We start from the raw sequence: 21010 nt of genomic DNA, 5'->3' as shown, positions 1-21010 counted from the left end.
AAGTGAAAGACAAACCAAATTCTAAGCCAGTCAGCTATAGTCTAGTAAGACAGTGATTAACGAAGTGTCATCCTGGTCTAGCAGCATAGCATCACCTTAGGAATTTTCTAGACATGCAAATCCTGAGGCCCCACCCAAACCTACGGAATTGGAAACTGTGGGGGTGACCCCATGCAGTTTGTTATAAGGAGCCCTCCAGGTGATTCTGATGTATGTAAACTAGGAACCACTAATTATCGGTAGATTGCTCAAAGATGGGGCCATGGCTCGATTACAACTTTGAGCACATTACTTTATGTTTCAGTTTTTCCAACTTGACATAGCCCAGATAATTCTTGGTTTGAAACCTCACACTCATAATCTCAGTAGGAACCACCCGTCAGGAGTCCTACCAAGAATCCACCTGGCTTTTACAGGGAAAGAAAAGAGTAAGATTGGACATCCCTAACCTCTTTAGGAGGATGTTTTTACATTTTTTAAAAAAGGACACTCGACATAATATTTCAGATTACATTGACAAAGGCCACATTCCCCCAAAACAATGAGTCTAAAAATAAGTAAATAAGTATTTATTAACATCCCATCTTGATGGGCATTCCACTATGCATATGAAAACGAACAAAAACCAGGGTACCATGATTCTGTGGCAGAATAAATTTTGTAAGAGATGGGGAAAAACTGGGAATTTTTCAGGAGGAGTATGCTTGTTTCACATTCTCTAAATTTTCATTTATAGTATTTGCTTCTGTGTTTTTATAATAGGAAGAATAAATGTTTTTTTTCTTTCTTAGTTCCACACAGTTTCTCTAGTCTTTTTTTCTCCTACCTACCATTCTAATCATGTACTTGCACAGATTGGCTCACCCACTTTATTGACTTTTTTCCAGCTTAGATATATGCAGCCTGGTAATAAACAGAAGTATTTATTTTAATATGTGGCATGATTAGAAAGAGAGCTTGATCTGCAGAAATGAAAGCATAAGGAGAATAGGCTACTATAGTTAGAAACCTCACAAACCACCAACTGTAGGGCATGCAATACCTAAAACTTAAGAAATATCTTACGATGCCGTGATCTATAAACCTCCACATTACAACTCCAATCCAAGGCTCCCCTACAGAATGTAAATAGCTGATAACTGAAACTCATCTTTGATCAAAGAAAAAACTTCATATCGACTTAAACATCATAAGATTTAGCATGTATGTATAATTGAATTAAAAATCAAATATTATATGGGATAAGAAGCATTTTCAAGCCCTTTCTCTGTTCTGTTTTGTTTTAGATGGAACTTGCTAAGGAAGAAAAGTGTGAATTTTTGCCTTTCCTATCTCCACGGAAGGTTATAGTGAAAGGAGGGAGAATTGTTGCTATGCAATTTGTTCGGACAGAGCAAGATGAAACTGGAAACTGGAATGAAGATGAAGATCAGATAGTCCATCTGAAAGCCGATGTGGTCATCAGTGCCTTTGGTTCAGTTCTGAATGATCCTAAAGGTAGAGTGCTCGGGAGCTGAAATGTGTTATGCAATTGTCTGTTATTTTAGTTCCATAATAGTTTCCAGCTTTCAGAGAATTGTTTTTCACTTTAACATTCATTTCCCTCTTCTAGTACGAAGTACACGCAATCGTGATTCAAAAGGCTGGTATTTAGTGCTTATACAGAATTATATTTAAAGTGGCAAGAATTGAAAAGAACATTAATCTTTCATTTAAGCTGATAACCAAAATACATATTCTACTTTATAATAATGTTTGCCTTGTTTACAATGTAAGAATGCCTTTTTTCTTCAGTGAGACTAAAGCAAGAAAATGTGGCAGAGAAGTTGGAAGATCCAGTCTTCAATGATTCAGACAAATTAAGATCTAATGAATAGCCAAAAAGAGAATTCATGTTTAGTGCTATCCTGATGCCAGACCATCACTACAAACATGACAATTATCAAAATACCAAGTTAGAACTCCTGGATGACATAAATGGACAGGCTAAGAAAGAACAAAATGCTTAAAAAAATATAATGGGATAAACAAATATTTTATATAGTATTTCAACTAAATTGTAAGTCAGTCAATTAAAATTACTTTGTGTTATACTTTTTCCACATAGCGTGTTTTGGTGGGTCATTGTAAATGAAAGCTTAAGTAGCTAGGTACCTTCATTGTGCAAATTTTTTACCTTTTAATTCACACTGCCGATACGATGACTCTCATTTACTGAGGAGAAAATAAAAGATGTTTTTCTAGGTCAGAGATTCATTAAGAACAACAATAAGAAAAAATCTAAACCTGACGATTTCTCTTTATGATTTCCTACTATATCTGTGCTAAATTACATTTTGTATCTGAAATAAGAAGAGATATATACATGCAAGTGTACATTTTTATGCAGCATGTAAGTAAAAAAATGCAACTAGTCATCAGGATATTTTATCTGCAGGACATCAAACATCTTGATATTTGGAAACATCCAGATGTTTAATGTCACCAAGTAAATGTTTTTAAATAGCTGGATCAAGGCCTGAATTTGTCACTTTTCATCTAGATGTTTATGTGATATGTAGACACAGTCACAGTGTGGCTTGCTTATATATTAACTGAGTTCAGGAAGAACATTATGTCAATTGTACTCTATTATCTAAAAAAATCATACTGCTCTTACTACTCCGCACATCACTGAAAATGAAGTAAACTGTTGAATCATGTTTAACTAGCAATTCTGTTGATGATTCACATATCAAAAAATAATTTAGCTTACTTATCTAAATTTATGTTCCACAACTGGGAATCCTAATATTAAGAAAAATACATCTCTTCCTAAACAAACCTAAGTAGACATGAGTTAGAATGTCATAGAAAACAACTTTTGCATATCAGTTGCAATTTTCATAAGCTTATGCTAGTGTGTGTGTGTATGTGTAGTTGTGTATATATTTTTGAAAAGCAAGATATTTAACTTAGCATTTGAAATATGAAGCAGAAGAAAATGTGATCTATTTGAGATTATTTGACAAGATCATTCCAGAATTTATTTGTGTATTTTATTCCAGAATTTACTTGTGTATATTTCCTCCAGGATTCACATGTACTAACCCTCATACATTTAGAGAGAAGTCAGGGAAAAAATGGTTCTTCATTATGCTTTTTTATTCCTGACTTGGAATAATAAACTACCTGGAGAAATTATCTTTAAGTAGAATTACCTGCTTTACTGGGGCTCTTCAATGTTTACTTTAGTAAGAAATTACTTTCCAAATGAGAGGGGAGCTGGAATAGCTGGGGTATGAGGTACATTCCTCCACTCCCATCAGATGTTTTCAGTATTATTTTTTGGATGGAAAACATTAAAGAAAGGGATGGAGGAAGCAGTATGTGTTAAAAGTTGATCAGGAAGATTTTACCCAAATGGCATTTAAAATTTTAAAATAATAATTTCAAAGTCAGAAAACTTTCATGCGCACACACATATTTAAGGTATGGTAAAAACCAGTTTCTGGAAGGAAGCAAGTTGTCCATTTGGATAAGAAGAGAAGATATGCATGTTATCCCTCTTCTGCTATAACTCTTGTTCCATCCTAATAAACTATGTGATGTAATTTCTGTGTGATACCTTATGATTATCACACACGTGATACATGTTTAAATATATTTATTTCAGCCTCTCTCTTAAAATATTAACCTCCCTTTACACCCTTCCTCTTCTCCCCTTTCCAGCCTCACTTCACGTAGGCTCTAATGAACTACATGTCAAATGCAGTGTTGTCTTTTCAGTCCTTATTCTATTTTCTGCATTTGAAAACGTTAAATATTTTTTTTTGTTTGAAATACTCTCTTCCAAGTCACTTAATCATTCTGAGGCTCAGCTTCTTCATCTATAGGAAAACCAAAAAAACAAAAAACAAGCATAATAATACCTCTCTCCCTGCTTCTCAGGACTGTTGTCAGTATTAAAATGAAATAATGTGGAAGTACTTTGGAAACAAAACTAAAACATGCTATTGTTGTTTGTGACACTCTGTTTCTTTGCTTTTTCTTTTAACTATTTCTTCCCAAGCCTGTCACTGATTTTCTTCCTCTAGCTTATTATTTTATAGTACTTTTCCAAGTTCAGACTTTGACCGTTTTCTCTTCTTAATGTGTTTATTCATTTGTGAACTGATCGTCTCATTCATTCATTCATTCATACATGCATTCATTTCTCAAAAAATACTAATGAACTTCTTCTGTGTGCCAGGTTGTGCCCAGACTTACCATAGGCACTATTTTCCTTCTGTTTAAAAATGACCCTAAAATCTAGTTCTCTACTCCTTATGTCTCAGAAGACCTCCTTTCATCCCATATTTATGTTGATGCATGTGACAAATACTTACCGAGTATCTAGTGAGTACCAGGTACCAAATTGTATTCTGGAACTTACAAAGATGAACGACTCATTCCTTGAACTTTAAAATCTCACAGACTGGGGGTGGGGGAGGGGGTATAGGCGGACCTATAAACAATTAATTGTATTGCAACGTGAAAAATACATTGAGAGATATATGCATGAAGTAAAAAAAAAAAATCACATTGTTAGTTTTTCTTAAAGCAGATCTGTTCTCAACCTCACTATTATTGTAAACGGTACTATAGTCCTCCCCATAGCCAAAGTTCAAAGTGGTATTCCAGATTCAAATTTCTAAACTCAGTCTTTCTTTTCATTAAATTCACCAATGTCACCTTATAATATAGGATAAACTCGCACTCAACACTTCAGAACTTTAGCAAATGGCTCTCTCTATCTCTATCTCTAATCAAGTTTTATTTTCCACTGTTTTCTATTGAATCATTCCTCCCAGTATCTAGTACAGAATGGATTCCCTAATGGTAACTCAGGAAATCTTCAGTGAACTCATTACATAAATATATGCTGAAGAGTTAAAGGAATAAAGTAAACTTGACAGAATACCTTTAAAGTAAAGTGATAATTTGTACTCTCAGCAGTCTCTGATTACAATACTATTTTAAATGAAAATGCTTTTAGAGTCTCAATTATATCAATAATATGAATTTGAAAAGGTAACCTAAATTGGAAAATTGAAAGGAGATTAAATTTTAATTTCATCTTTTTTTCTGATATGATATTTTGCATGATTTTACAAGTCCCTTAAGTTTTTAGATTTCACAATAGAGAATATAAAATAACTTTATTTTGTATTATGTACCCCATATGTCTGTAATAAATATTTCCTGTCATAAAAATAAGTGCCTCAACAGCTTATGGAAAAGATAGGTATATCAAATTAATAAAATAAATTTGGATTATATTATTGGATTACATTAATATTTGCTAATTTTTAATATTTCATTGCTATTAATGCTAATTAGTTAGTAGTCATCATTATTTTGCATAATTCTATTTTATTTCAATCTTTTTATGGATTGTAGCAGGGATTGGGAAATAGGAACAAAAGACTACATGTTCCACATCCCTGTGCATGGAACGTATGTGTGCTTATGAGCACAATTGAATCATATCCTTCATTAGCTACTGCCCCGAGTTCTAAAATCAGTGGTGTCCAATTTCTAATTCAATTGATATACCCTTAGCTTTACTTAATATCTTTCTTATGAAATTCATAACTCAAAGTAGTTCCACCTTTTAAAAATTCTCCTCTATTCCCTATATGTATATAAGATTCCAAATCACATTAAATTGGGGTTTTATTATTCTAGATTAATTTTAAAGGCTATCAGGAAATTAAGCACAAACTACCTTTATCTAGAGTTTCTACTCAACACATATTCCCCATTCATTGGGAATTTCTAAACATTTATTTATTTAAAAAGCACATATTTACTAAAATAGGAAGTCCTCCCTTTTGTTTAACACTAACACCAATTTTTATTGAATTGAATTTTGTATCTTTTTGTTTGTTTGAACATTGTCAAGTTTAAGAGATTTGTTGCTTATTTTATAGTTTATTCTCCCTCCTCTTTCTGCCTGGAACCAAACTGCCAGTGGTGAATTGTGCATGTATTTTCTGTTAGTTTTGAATTGATAAAGAGATTTCTTTACCATTTTCACAAACCTCACAGCTTCATTTTTCCAACTGAGGCAGTAAAGTTGGCCTTGTCCTCACATTCATAGGAGATCTGATGATATACTTTTATGATTCTTTGAATATGCTTTCAGAAAACCGAATGAATGCACTTTAACCCATTCTATTGTTCTGTGCCTCTTCCATATACTACACTACAATCATCTTCTCATTGTTTTGAAATGTTCACTTTGAAAAGATCTATGACCTTCAATCTTCCAGAACCTATTATAGTTTATCTTCAAATTAGACTGTAAACTCCAAGAGGGCAAAGATTGTACCTTTCTAGCAACACTTATTAATGTGCCCATAATTGATACAGAAAGATATTTGTACATTTTACTTGATTCATGTTAGGATAGTAATTTTATTACAACTAGCTATTTTTTTTCTACCATGGGATGGGTTTGGTTTATTTCTCATAGAAAATGTAAAAGTTAGAAAAATAATTCTTTTATTACTATCAATTTTGCTCCTGTTTTGGCATAAATTATTCCATTCTTTATAATCCAGTAAATATTACACTGATTAAAGTCTGTCTGGGGTATCAGCTCAGAGCAGGAGCTCTGGAGCCAGGCTGCCCGGCTGGAAACCTGGCTGTGTTCCTTCCTACCTTATCGTCTTAATGGATTACTCGGTCTCCTTGTACTTCGTGGTCCTCATCATTTAAGGGAGATGATTGTAATTTCTACCTCCTAGGATTGTTTTAAGAAGAAATTAATTAATAATATATGTAAAGCAGTTATACATAGGCCTAGCACATAATAAGCATCTCTTAAGTTACAGATGTTATTATTATTGTGTAACAGAACCATATTTTAGTAATTAAATTGAGTTATATTACACTATTATGGTGCTATCAATGTTGTCTAGGAATAAATGCATTTGAAAATCAAGACTTCATCAGGGGCCTTGGAGGCTCTGTCCATATGTCTCTGTGAATAAATGAAGCAAATGCTCTTACATTTATAATTTTTTAATAAGAAAATGCTTAATATATTCAGTAATTTTTATTTATAGAAATAGATTGAACAGTTTGTAACTGCATTGTATATTTTTAAAAATATTATCAATTCTGATGTTTTCCACTGAAAAGAATTTTCTTTGAACTAAATGTTTCGTTGTTAGCAGTCTCCATTTTGAGTTTCTACAAACCAGGTAAAATATTTTTAAATGACTTTGGTTTTTCCTCTTAAGAGTGGTGAAATTGGACCAACTTTTTTGTTTGCTTAATCTAAGATGATTGTTCATTTTTATTTTAAGAAGGAAAGAAGGAAGGACTTTTGAGGATATCAAATTTGAGTTTTTAAACACTTGAAAATTATGAGATGCTATAACTAAGATTAAAAACCTAAATTTTGGGAAGGAAGAAGATGAGATGAATGGTGCTGCTAAGACTGACTCAGCACAGTGCTGCACAGCCCTGCTCAGGACAGCGATGACAGGTGACTGAGCTGTCTGGGCACAGCCAGGGAAGGCATGACCCTTCTCTTAGGAAAGGAGTTTATACACTTCGCCAGGTGCCTACATTTTCTTTCTGCTCACTTACTAGAAACGAGAAATAACAAGGAAACACAAAACCCAGTTCTTTCTGAATCTTTAATGCAACTCTCAGAAATCAACTCCCTTGATAACATTGATTGCAATTAGTTCCAAAAGGGAGCGTTTTTGGAAAAAAAAAAAAAGAGAAAGGTTTTAAAATCACTCATCAGTTTCTCTTATTAGAAGGCCCTCAGAAAAGTTTTTGAAAGCCTCATGGGGTAAATCAAACATTCTGTCAATACCAGCTTCAAGTATAGCTTTGATTCACTTGCCCCCATACTGAGAAAAGGTGCAGACCATGGGTTAATTTGCCTTGTTCTGGTCTAACTCAGAACTAGAAATTGCCAGTTAGGCAAGAAGTGATGCGCTAAGGACCCTGACAATGCAGAGATTCAGGAAATTTTCAAATATGCCCATTTTATTTTCTCAATTATTTAGGTGTTAGAGAAACTTATGAAAAATGTTTAAATGTTGGCACTAGATGAGTTAGATGATATTAAATAATAATAGTTACCTGTGCTTTGAAAGACCTGGAACCAATATATTTGATTTGTTTTACTCCTTATTAAAGTGTTCATTATTTGGTAAGTCATAATAAATTTGAGAACACTAAAACATTTTAATAGCCCTCATTTTTTTTTTTTGTTACCAGCATGTTCTATTTTTCAAACAATAAAATATCTCTTCCAGAAGCTACTGGTGGCACTAAGAGATTCAGCAAAATTTTCTTTGAACCATTGTCTACTCTTTGTGGCCTTCAGCTTGCATGATTCTTCTTCTTTCTTACCAAAAATAAAGGGGAGGGGTAAGAAATGAAGTACCAAGTTGAGAAACTCCCATAATTGGTCAAATTTTTACTGTCGTATGTATTTTTTATAAGGAGAAATATTTGCAATAAAGTTTCAAAGAACAGATTAAGGAATAGTATACTTTATTGCTAGATAGCACACTTTTTTGAATAATGACAAAACATTAGGGGAAGCAACTTATAATTAATATAACTAAGAATGGATGAGATAGAATTGAGAACTAAAGTGATCAGTATAATATACTGGATATGTTATGATACAATAATTTGCATTGGGATTTCCTGTATTTCTAAATGTGCTGCAAGGGACCTAAGAGATCATATATTCTCATTTCACAGGTTCATTTGTTTCATAATTTTTGATGACCTGTAGTTGCAGGCTCTGAGCTAGGTTCCGGGGATAAAATGGTAAAAAGAGAAATGTAAACTTTGCCTCCAGGAATGCACAGTTTAACAGAGGAGACTCACAATAAATTGTGCTGGAAGAAGTTTAGAGTCCTAGGGAAGCACAGAAGAGAATGTGAGCGTTCAGGGAAGCTTCCTAGAGGAAGTGGGTTGTAAGTTGAAGTCTGAGTGATGTGTAGGAGTTTCCAGGTGGAACGGGGGTGGAAGGGAGGGAAGCCACAGGGAGATTATGCAATTTGCTCAACACCACACTGTTAGATTAAGTAGTCATTTTACAGTCATTTTAAAAAGCTGTAAGAAAAATATGTCTTTAGAAAGTTGTCATCAGCCTACTTTATTCATGCATGTTCTCTTCTTCATAAAGGAAGGTCTGAATTTTCCATTTTTATTTCTAAAATAGAACATTTTGTTTTATGATTTCTACTATTCATTCTCTCATTATTCACCATGCAATGTACATTTCTTAACGCACAACTATGTTCCAGGCGCTCCCCAGGCAATACGAATATAGACATGAGTAAAAGAGAGTCTTGCCCTTCAGGGACCCATAGGCTAATGGGAGAAACAGACATGTGGATACATCTATTGCAACATAATGTGCTAATTCGAGATCACATTTGCACTGGGTTTTAGAGCTTAAATAGGAGTTTCCCTGTTAGGGAGAACATTATGTATAAAAGTATGCTGAGAAATGACCTCATGTGGCCAAACAATGGGAACAAATTCTGTTTAGATGGAGAAAATGGTGTGTGGTTATATAAGGGTGGGAAACAGGAAGGGATAGGATGGCAGGAAATTTCGCTATAAATTTATGTGGAGTCAAAGGATTAGATGCTAATCTAGCGATTTTGAATTTTATGCTATAGATATTCAGGTGAAAAATGGGGAGGTTTAAATACAGGAGAGATCTTTATCTTGAATGATGTAATTCTAGCAGATATTAGATCTTCTTCCTCTCTGCTTAGATTTTGAACCACTTGTGATATTCTTCAAATACTTGGGAGTTAGAAAATAAGGAATCATCTTTTGTGGTGGTTCATATTAGTAGCAAACGTATTTTCTAATACTGAGTGCGGGCATTAGGTAGAGTTACTCAATCAGTCACAGAGTATATGATCCAGCAAGGTAGGCCCCCTTATGAGAAGCTGCCCCATTAAGATTTTAAGATAGGAGAGAGGGAGAACCTGTGCTCAAATGGGCAGGTGTAGGCTTGACAAGGGTGGATTATACATGCCCTAACTTCTTCTTCCAGATTCACTAATTAGAATTCTAATTTTATCTTTCTGAAGAGAGACAACACAGGTACAATGAGACACCATGAATGTCACGTAAGTGATTATTTCTCCCTACGGAAGGCAGCATCAGGAATGTGGAATAAGCATGCTGCCATACAGTGGCAGTAGTAATTCCAGGATGGCCTGGAATGAAGGCAGAAGAATTAAACCAGTTGAAATGATTTTTTCAGTAGTTTCAATGGCTAAGATAGAGTAAGTGAGAATACAGAAGAAAATTCAGAATCAATATATATTTCTTAAGTAGGATGGTCAGAATTTGGTTATCTGTTTTATAAGGAGATTGGGTGTGAGGTGACTAGCTGGGGAAATAAGCAGATGTTTAAAGTGCCGACAGAACTCACAAATGCAGCAGGTAGAACAGATCTGAGTGAAATGGTGATGTGTTGAAGTTGGATGTGCTAATCCATTCAACAACTAAAACAGGAAACTAGAACTAAGAAAACAGAAAATGATTGAACACAGACATTGGGAATTACTATGTATCATTTGGCTTTTCAGTACTATATCTTAGTGCCTAGAACAGTGGCTATTCATTGATGAATTAATTACAACCTAGAGTTATAACCTATAACAGCTTCTTAAAAGTATGATAAAAGAGTACACATGACATTTATTCTGGAAATCCTGAAGCCTCTCACCTACAATATTCAGAAGAGTAAAAAGTCAGCTTTCTTTACTATTGTTTTTCTTATGGTAAATAGCTTAAGGAGTACATGACATGAAGGACAGTTTTATTCCATGATGTTCTACCTTCCCTCTTTTACTAATCCATGTGTTCCTCATGCTGCCATTTTATTTTATAACACACTAATAATACAACAGTGATATATCCTTTGTGTTGGTTGGCCAAGTGATGAGAATTAATCCTTTTTAGCCTACTCTGTATGTTGCCTTGCTTTTAATTATAATATATTTTGGGCAAGAAGCATTCTCACTGCTACTGACGTTGGTTTAAAAAAAAGCATTCTCAGGAAACTAATTGTAAAACTACCTGTTTCCTTAAAAATTGCTCTTATTATCAGAAATATTTTTGCCTGTATGAAAGATTTATCATCTTTCTATTATGAAATATATTGTGCAGAGTGAGGATGAAGTGGTGGAATCTAATGCCAGTGCTGGCATTTCTGAAAAAAAAAAAAAAAATCCAAAATAATAGAATCCTTGCACAGCTTTTCTTTGGAATTATTTTGAAAGGGGGGAGGTGATGAGGAGGGAGGTCAAACTGATAACAGTGTTGAAAGTGATTTGAAATCAACATCACATCAGTTACAACTGCCTTAGACATCCATTTGAAGCACAACATGATATTTCTGTAATTATTTTACTTCCCTTTAATAACTGCATAGGAATAGGTTTGTTTCCCCAGTGAATAGCTCTGTTCAGAGCCTTTCCTTATCTTTATTTTCCAGGTTTCACTAGTGGTTGATATCATATGCATTCTTACAGGGAGACAGTGGATAAATCAGTAGTTTTCCATCAAATCAAAGATTACATACAAGAAGTAGAGCAGTGGCATGTAACAAGTTTTGTTGGGGAAAGAAGGTATAAAATGTAAAAATAAAGTAATTGTTTCCGAGAACAGAAATCATAAAATATAGCCAATAGTTTTCAATGTATAGTAGAGTTACAGTGAGTATAACAGATACCCTGAGCTTAATTGACCATGGTCTATTATGTTTGTCTTCTAAATACTAGTTAGTTAGCTTATAGTATAATAAAAGGTTATTCTGAAACCTAATACTCTTGTGAAATGTTAAACTACAGTAAGCTTCTATGAGATGTAAAGTCACAATGTAATATTTAGTTAAATTATAAAGCAATAATATAGATTATATACTAATGTACTTATTACATAATAGATTATATACTAATGTATTTTGTATTGCAAGTTGAGATTATTCTTATTAATTACTTTACATTTGTGTTCTTGCCTCAAAACACAATATGAAAAGGACAAAGACTGTCTAAGATAGTCTTTGGTTAAAATAGATGTTGACCTGGATAAATGCTATTGTATAAGTTAGAAAATTGCATTGAGTCATATTTAGTATCTACTCACAAAATATGGAAGCTACCCAATTCAAATGGTAATATGCTGGCTTTGCAGGAGGAAAACAACATGAACTTTGATTTCTATTCAGGGGTCCTGCCCAAGCAGTATGTGGATTAATGCTATCCAGTACTAACCTTTTTTTCTATAACAGCCATATTTATAATATTTTGTAATCATGAAGCTCTTTAAAGTGTTTTCAAAAGTCTTTTACTTACATAACCATTTTTTTCCATACAAGTATATGAAAGAATGTCAAGCATATTATATGGTATTTGTTTGGCAAATATGCAATGATTTTCCAAGCCCTCTGCAAACTGTATTGACAATTTGTTTGGTTTAACATGACCCAGTGTTTCCCCTATATTTGCACACTGCTGCCAAATGAACTTCTACATCACCAGTCTCATTGAATTACTCTTATACTTTAGAATTTTAAATTATTTTCCCCTGGTGGTGGGATTAAAACCAAATGCTTCAATATAATTTTGACATCCTTCTAATCTGCCCTCCTACATACTTGTGAGATCTTACTTCCTGTTCTTTCATTCTGCATTTATCAGATGTATCTTGTATTAAGTATACAAGATTCTGTTAGGTTCTCCAAGGTACACAAAAATGAATACATTGTCCCTGTCTATAGGAGTTTGTAGACTAATAGAAGAGGAAAAATACATATAAGTAAAATGTCATTAGGTAGAAAATGACTCAAGGAGAAACAGATAAGCTCCTAGTGTTATACACAGGAGTAGAGGGATGACTTCCAACAGCAAGAATTAACAGGTTTTATGGAGGCAGTGGCATTTGTACTAGATATGAGAACTGGGTAGGAATTAAGAGGATGGAGAAGGGGAAAGCACATTCCAGTAATAGTGAACAGGCTGGATAAATACATGGAGTAGTTCCTTTGACTATATCATAAAATATACAACAAGAAATAGTAGAGTAAGGGTGGAAAAACATCATTGCTAATTCATGAAATGTTTTTAGTGATAGGCTAAGGTATCTGAATTTTATTCCAGAGTTGGTGGGTATTGGAAATCTAAAGGGGGATATGGGTTAAATATATTCCCTTCACCCACAGAAACATGTAATTAAACATACGTCTCCTTTTTCATTCCTGCTTTTCTCCTATTTCACCCTGTATATCTTATATATTTTAAATTATATTGACAATACCACTGTAGGATAGTTTATTCATATTTTATTCTGTAGTATCCAGCAGAGTCTCTGACTCAATAAGTAGTCACTGAATGGATGGATGAATGAATGAAAAGATAGATAAATGTTTGGATGAAAAGAATGAAATGGCTTTATTCCAAATGTCCTTACGGAAAATTCACAGTAAGAACAAAAACACCTGAAAAGGGTGTTTATGTGAAGTGTCACGCAGACCAGCAACCCCTCCCCCTGCTGAAGGGATGAGCAGATGCTGGACACCTTTGCTGCACTAAGAAGAGCCTTGTAAGCTTAGTCGTCCTCACTCTACTCTTGCTTCCATAAAATCCCAATAGAATAAGCTTCCTAAGTAGAAGTTGTGTCATTTCATCCCTTGGTTTCAAACACTCCAGTAGAGTCCTATTTATTTATTTGTTTGTATATTTATTTAGGGGTTATAAGTATTTTTTTGTTATGTGAATGAATTGTATAACGCTGAAATCAGGGCTTTCAGTATACCTGTCACGAGAATAGTGGACATTGTACCCTATAGGTAGATTTTTATCTCTTGCCCCCCTCCCAACCTACCCCCTTCTTAGTTTCCCATGTCCATTACAGCTTTTTATGACCATATATATTCTTCATTTAGCTCCCACTTATGAATGAGAACACATGGTATCTGTTTTCCCATTTCTGAGATACTTAGGATAATGGTCTCCAGTTCCATCCATGTTGCTGCAAAAGACGTTATTTCATTCCTTTTTTATGGCTGAGTAGTACTCTACATTTTCTTTATCCACTCATCAATTGATGGGCACTTAGGTTGGTTCCATATCTTTGCAATTGTGAATTGTGCTGTGATAAATATTTGAGTATGAGTGTCTTTTTTATAAAAAGATTTCTTTTTCCTTTGGGTAGATACCCAGTAGTGGGGTTGCTTTTTGGAATGGTAGGTCAACTTTCAGTTCTTTGAGGAATCTCCATACTGCTTTTCATAATGGTTGTACAAGTTTACATTCCCACAAAAAGTGTATAAGCATTCCCTTTGACCACAACCACATCTATTGTTATTTGACTTTTTAATAATGGCAATTCTGACAGTGGTAAGATGGTGCTGTCTCATTGCGGTTTTAATTTGTATTTCCCTGATAATTAGTGATGTTCAGAATTTTTTTCATATTTTTTTGCCATTTTTCTATCTTATTTTGAGAAGAGTCTATTCATACATAACCAAGGAGGTGAAAGAGCTTTACAAGGATAAACTATAAAACCCTGGTGAAAGAAATCACAGATGACACAAACAAATGGAAAAACATCCCATGCTCATGGATTGGAAGAATCAACATTGTTAAAATGTCCATACTGCCCAAAGTGATTTACAGATTCACAGATTCAATCCAATTCCCATCAAAATTCCAACATCATTTTTCATGGATCTATAAAAAAATAATCCTAAACTTCATATGGAACCAAAAAAGACCCAGAATAGCCAAAGAAATCCTAAGCAAAAAGAACAAACCTGGAGGCATCATGTTACCTGACTTCAAATTATACTATAATACAAGACAATAGTAAGCAAAACATCATGGTGTTGGTATAAAGGTAGACACCTAGACCAATTGAACAGAATAGAAACCCCAGAAATATTAATAAAACCATATAGCTCTGGCCAACTGATTTTTGACAAAGCTGGTGAAAACATACACTGGGGAAAGGATCCCCTATTCAATAAATTCTGCTGGGGAAATCAGATAGCCATATGCAGAAGAATGAAACTGGATTCCTATCTCTCACCATATATAAAAAGTAACTCAAGATGGATTAAAGACTTAAATGTAAGAACTGAAACCATAAAAATTCTAGAAGAAAACATATTTTGCTATGAGAAAACTCTTCTAGACATTGGCTTAGGCAAAATAATTTATAAGACCCCAACAGCAAATACAGCAACAACAAAAATAACTAAATGTGACTTAATTAAACAAAAGTTTCTGCACAGCAAAGAAAGTAAACGGAGTAAACAGACAATCTACAGAATAGGAGAAAACATTTGCAAACTATACATACAACAAAGAGCTAATATTCAGAATCTGCAAAGAACTCAAACAAATCAGCAAGAAAAAAACATAACGCCATCAAAAAGTGGGCAAAAGGCATGAACAGATCCTACTTTATTTAGAATAAAGTGCTCCCTACAGCTTATAAAGCCCTCCTTGGTCTGGCCTCTATTTCTCACATCTCTTCTCCTACTATCTTGCTTGTTTTCCTTCACCTACATGGAGTATATCCGCCATTCTACTCTTGAGAGCTTTAACCTCACCTCAGCCTGTGCATCCCTGCCACTGTTCCTCCTTCCTGAAATGTTCTGCCTCTGAGTCTTCATATGACTGGCTCATCTTATCCTCTAGGTTTTAGTGTTAAAGTCGTCTCATCAAAGAGGCCCTCCTTGACCCTCCATATTCCCTGTGATGTAAAGCACCCCTCCTGCTTCTCACTCTCTCATCTTATACTAGTCTCTTTCATGTAACCTTCGTCATAGCCATTTTCACTATCATATTGTTTACTTGTTTACTTTTTATTTTCTATCTACTGATAGAAATGTATAACCCACAAGTACAAATTCCTTATCTGTGGTTTACTACAGTGCCTACAACAGTATTTAGTACACGGAAGAAAAAAAAATGTTTTCTAATTGAACGGATGAATGCAAGGCAGTGCTTTAATTTTTTCTTATTCAATAATTATTAAACTCATTGAAAGAATAGCCTATATACACTGCCTTGTGCCTTTGCCAGATTCCTTTTTCTTAACCCCTTTCCTTCTGTCTGTTGCCCTTACCATTTATTTATTTATTTATTTATTTATTTTTTGAGACAGAGTCTCACTCTGTTGCCCAGGCTAGAGTGAGTGCCGTGGCGTCAGCCTAGCTCACAGCAACCTCAAACTCCTGAGCTCAAGGGATCCTCCTGTCTCAGCCTCCCGAGTAGCTGGGACTACAGGCATGTGCCACCATGCCCGGCTAATTTTTTCTATGTATATTTTTAGCTGTCCATATAATTTCTTTCTATTTTTAGTAGAAATGGGGTCTCGCTCTTGCTCAGGCTGGTCTCGAACTCCTGAGCTCAAACGATCCACCCACCTCGGCCTCCCAGAGTGCTAGGATTACAGGCGTGAGCCACCGCGCCCGGCCCTTACCATTTATTAATAGCTCCAAATGTCATCTTTTTTACTGTCTGTTGACCTCTACATTACCAAACCTAGTTATCTACCTTATATTTCTCTTGTATTTGATGCTTCTTGAAATTACCACTTCACTTGGCTTGTGTGGCTCAGAAATATTTTGATTCTTACGTAATCTGATGAATCCTTCTCTGGCTTTAGTTCAGGGTGTGCTTGCTGCTGCTTTAAAAATAAGTGATTGACTCTATTTTCACCTGTTTTTGAATTCTTTCTTTGGGAACTTTATCCATCCTTGTAATTTATCTAATTTCAAGATGCAGGCCCTCTCCTGAGGTCTGTGTATCTCCAAATGCTCCTGTAGCTCTCCACGCATTTCCAGCTATGTATGGAACTGATTAGCAGTTAGGTTTAAATCCTAAGGGTGAGACCTCGGTAGCTTTTTTCAGTCTTAACTTCCTCAACTATGAAATTGACACAATACTTATTCTGTAAGAATTCAGAGATACAGTATATGCAATGCCTAGCCCAGAACCAGCCACATATTCATGAAAACACTCAATACACATTTTCCATTATTTATTGAATATTGCCTTTGCTGATACCAAAGGTATTTCTTTCTTTCTTTCTTTTTTTTTTTTTCTTTTCTTTCTTTCTTTTGAGTCAGAGTCTTGCTCTGTCACCTGGACTAGAGTGCAGTGGCGTCATCATAGCTCACTGCAACCTCCAACTCCTGAGCTCAAGCAATCCTCCTGCCTCCTGAGTGCTGGGACCACAAGCATACATCACCCCATCCTGTTAATTTTTCTGTTTTTCATAGAGATAGCATCTAGCTATGTTGCTCAGGCTGGCTTCAAACTCCTGGCCTTAAGCGATCCTCCCACCTCGGCCTCCCAAAGTGCTAAGATTACAAATAGTGAGCCACCGTGCCTAGCTTCCAAAGATATTTCTTAATAATACAACTCGTGCTTTATATAAGGAAGCTATACTTTTGAATTGAGCATTTACTTGTGTACTAAAATTGTTTAAACAAAATTCTACTGTGTGTTTTAAGTTTGCTTTGAAGTGTGCCTACTGACAATTGACAAGGAAAAAAAAAGCTGTAAGATGGATATCAAAAAATAACATTAATGAGCTGCTAAAGCTAAAATTACAGGAACTTATGAAATTGGTTAAACATAAAAACCATTAAACTGTTTACTGAAGCTTCACAGATATACTGCAGCTAATGAGCATTTCTGCTATTTAAATAAGCCCAAATTGAACACACATTACATGGATACATAATTAGTCATGGCAGTCAGCACACATAGACTTACTTTTAAAGCTCTATTTAGAGAATCTTTTCCATTTGATTTATTTTGTTAATTAAAATATTTTTCAGTATTCACTTATATTTTAATAATATTGTTTTCACAAGTAGTATAATTTACTACTGGCTTCCTATTCATTTTTATTTTTGGTTTAAATGAAGCAAATGGGGATTTTATATTAAACATTTTTCTTAACCCCTTTCTGTAGTTGTTTATATCATTTGATGGCATCATTCAGCATATTAAACATTCCTGTTGCCGAGAAGTATATAACATTTTTCAGTAGCCTTTCTACTTTTTTCACTGTCTCATAATTATCAAGAAATATTAAGCACCCAAATGTGCATAGAATTATAATGATTATGGTCCAAATCAGATTAAAGGATGATCTATTCCTTCAAGGAGTTTGTAGTCTTAAGTAGATGGTATCATTGAATATAAATAAGCAAATCAAAGTACAGCATTTGGGAATCCAACAGAGAATTTGAAAACAATCCCCATATATTTACTTCAAGGACACTGACCTCCTTGAGATCTCTTCCAGATAAAATGAAATCAAATCTTCAAGGACTTCAGATTCTTAAATAGATGGAATTATTGCAGAGAAATAAGCAAATCAAGGTGAAGTGCTTGTATTATTTTAATTCTGAATTGATTTGTTGGTCAATTTAGGAAATGGAAATAAAACTCCCCATAGAATACAAGTAAAACAAAAGGAGTTGCTACAGGCTATTACTGACATCTGTCCTTTCTATTTAACTTGGGGAGCCTAAAATTATCCTTTGCACAGAGGGTAAGAATATCAGAACTGTACTTTTGCCTAAATTCTGCAAACTTATTCAAACTGAAAATTATCTAACCATAGCAGTAGGGAAATAAAATAGTTAAATGAATCAAAAGAAATTAACCATGTGCCTATTCTTCCCTACTCAGTGTGTTTGTCACTCACTGTAGAAGCTTTTTTTTTTTTTCTTTAAGGGAAATATTTGGGTTTCCACTCCACAATAATCTGACTCTTTGATTGTGGAAATAACATCTATAAGAAAAATAATCAATTAAGACAGGATAATATGAGTGCTAAATAAATGAAATGGACAAATACATTTTTTGAACAAAAAAGCAAGTATTGGGTTCCTCTTATGTGCCAGTTATTGTGCTAGATGCTGGGGAAGTAGCTGACTCAGATATATGGTCCCTGAACTTAGGAGTGGTGGAGGCAAAACAAATAATTGAAATAAAGTCACCTAGTGCCTAGTTCATCAGAAAGTGGTCAGTGGTTAACTTAACAGAAAGGGAATAGAAAAGGTTCCATTGGAAGAGATAACCTAAATGCTGCATCTGTGAAGCTAGTCAAGACTAGATTCCTTGCAGTCCCTCGAACCCTGCCTTCTTCATTTTAGTTTCTCCTATGGTCCCAGTGGTGAACTTTAAGAGATTGTGTTTGACCCATTCATTCTGGCTTTCTATTGCCCCTACACCAAAGATCGGTAGCAGGAGGGCTTCAGAGTCCGAAAAAGCGTCAATGAAGATTAGAAAACCATCATGGAGGCAGGTGGAAAAGCAGGAAGTGTGGTGTCACAGAAACCAAGCCAAAAGACGTTTATGCAGAAGTGGTCATCTGTTAAATGCTGCCAAGAAATCAGTGCCACGCTAGGGTGAGGCACGTTAGGTGTCTGCAACCTTGCTTTTGCTCCACCTTGAGAGTAAGGACCTCATTAAATTTTGTTCTTTGGGTGCCTCGCTCACCTCACTCTATTCCCTGAGCTAAAGCAAGGTTATCACTGAGAAGAGTCACTGGATTCAGCAACCTGAAGCTAATCATCTTAGTGAAAAGAGTACTAATGAGGCTTTGAGAGGTAAATGGAGGCCTGAAAAGATTTATAAAATGGGAGATACTGTACCCGTATATACCTACATATGGGAAACAGCTAATTTGGAGGGAGTGGCTAATAATAGACAAGAGAGAGGATATGGCCTAGGGAGCAAAATTCCTACCAAGTAAAAGGAGAGGATTCTAGGGCCCATGTGGCAGGACTGGCATCTGATAGAAGGGAGAGTTCTTTAATGGTATTAAGAAGAACTAGAGATAGAGTGGGTACAGATCCAGTAGGTTCATTATTTTAGTGATGAGAAGACAAGGGGGTTCCCATGTGAGAGAGTTTATATTCTCTATGAATTATGAAACAAGGCCTTCTCCATCTCCAGTGAGGGTAAGAAAAAGGAGTCAGGTCTGTTGAAGGTTTGAGGAAAACAGCAAAGCTGTGCTTGGTGGTCACAATGTGTAAGGGAAGTAAAAGAGCAAGCTTACTAAATCATGAAATTGGGAAAGGCCCAGAGGAAGCTTGTGAACTGGGTTTGGATGTGATGATTTGCAAAGGGCCAAAGAGTATCCAGATTGTAATCTCTAACAGGCAGCCAGAAATGCCAGAATAAAAGGAAGAGCTCAAGATAGAATTTGAGATCGTTTTCATAGAGATGAAACTGAAGGCCCCAAATGACTAGAATTTCTGACAGAGAAAGTGCAGTGGGCTGAATATATGAGAGCTGGGAAGAGGACAATGAAGAAGTGAGAAGGAGCTGAGGCCTGAGGACAGTTTAAAGATAAGGAGAGCCCAGGTAGAGTAGCATTCTGCAAATCAAAGATGGAGATCAAAATTAATGTCATTCAACTGTTGCCAAAGGGAGGAGGACAGAGGTCACAGAATTTGGTGACCATGAATACCGTATTTTCATTAGCAGAATAATTAGGTGGTCAGAGAAGTAGGCAGCGAGTGTAAACTACTCTAAGAAATTAGGTAAAGGAAGATATAAGAATGGCAGTGAGAAAAAAGAACCATGTTCGTAACAAAGTTATTCGAAATAGGAGGGGAAAGGAGAAAATGAGAAATGCAATGCACTAAAGAGAGTGAGAGGTGATACTTTGAGGTCCTGCAGGAGCAGGAAGACACAGAATCAAGATTACCTTTTGAGAGGTGCAGATGGAAAATGTTGACTCTTTTTGTGTCTCTATTGTGTTTGGGTGATAGCATATTGATTAAAATACTTAGAGGCAGAAGGGAGATGTGAAGACAAAGTTCATGTCATCCAGACTTGATATTTTTAGTTGAAGGCATGCTCTGGTTCTGTCCCTTCCTTACCCCAGGTTATTCTTTTTAAACGGAACTCTGATATCCTGGTCTTGTAATGAG

General features: G+C 35.1%; 1 protein-coding gene across 1 annotated transcript in view; it reads left to right on the top strand.

The window, feature by feature from the left end:
• Nucleotides 1–21010, top strand: part of DPYD (dihydropyrimidine dehydrogenase) — a 799420-nt gene that overhangs the window by 357108 nt on the left and 421302 nt on the right. Inside the window, exon 11 of the mRNA XM_069478264.1 lies at nt 1287–1497. Within this exon, the coding sequence (XP_069334365.1) occupies nt 1287–1497 (211 nt within the window). The remainder of the gene's footprint in view (nt 1–1286; nt 1498–21010) is intronic.

Source organism: Eulemur rufifrons, chromosome 8, assembly GCF_041146395.1.
Source record: "Eulemur rufifrons isolate Redbay chromosome 8, OSU_ERuf_1, whole genome shotgun sequence".
NCBI lineage: Eukaryota > Metazoa > Chordata > Mammalia > Primates > Lemuridae > Eulemur > Eulemur rufifrons.
This window is presented reverse-complemented; position numbering and strand designations above follow the sequence as displayed.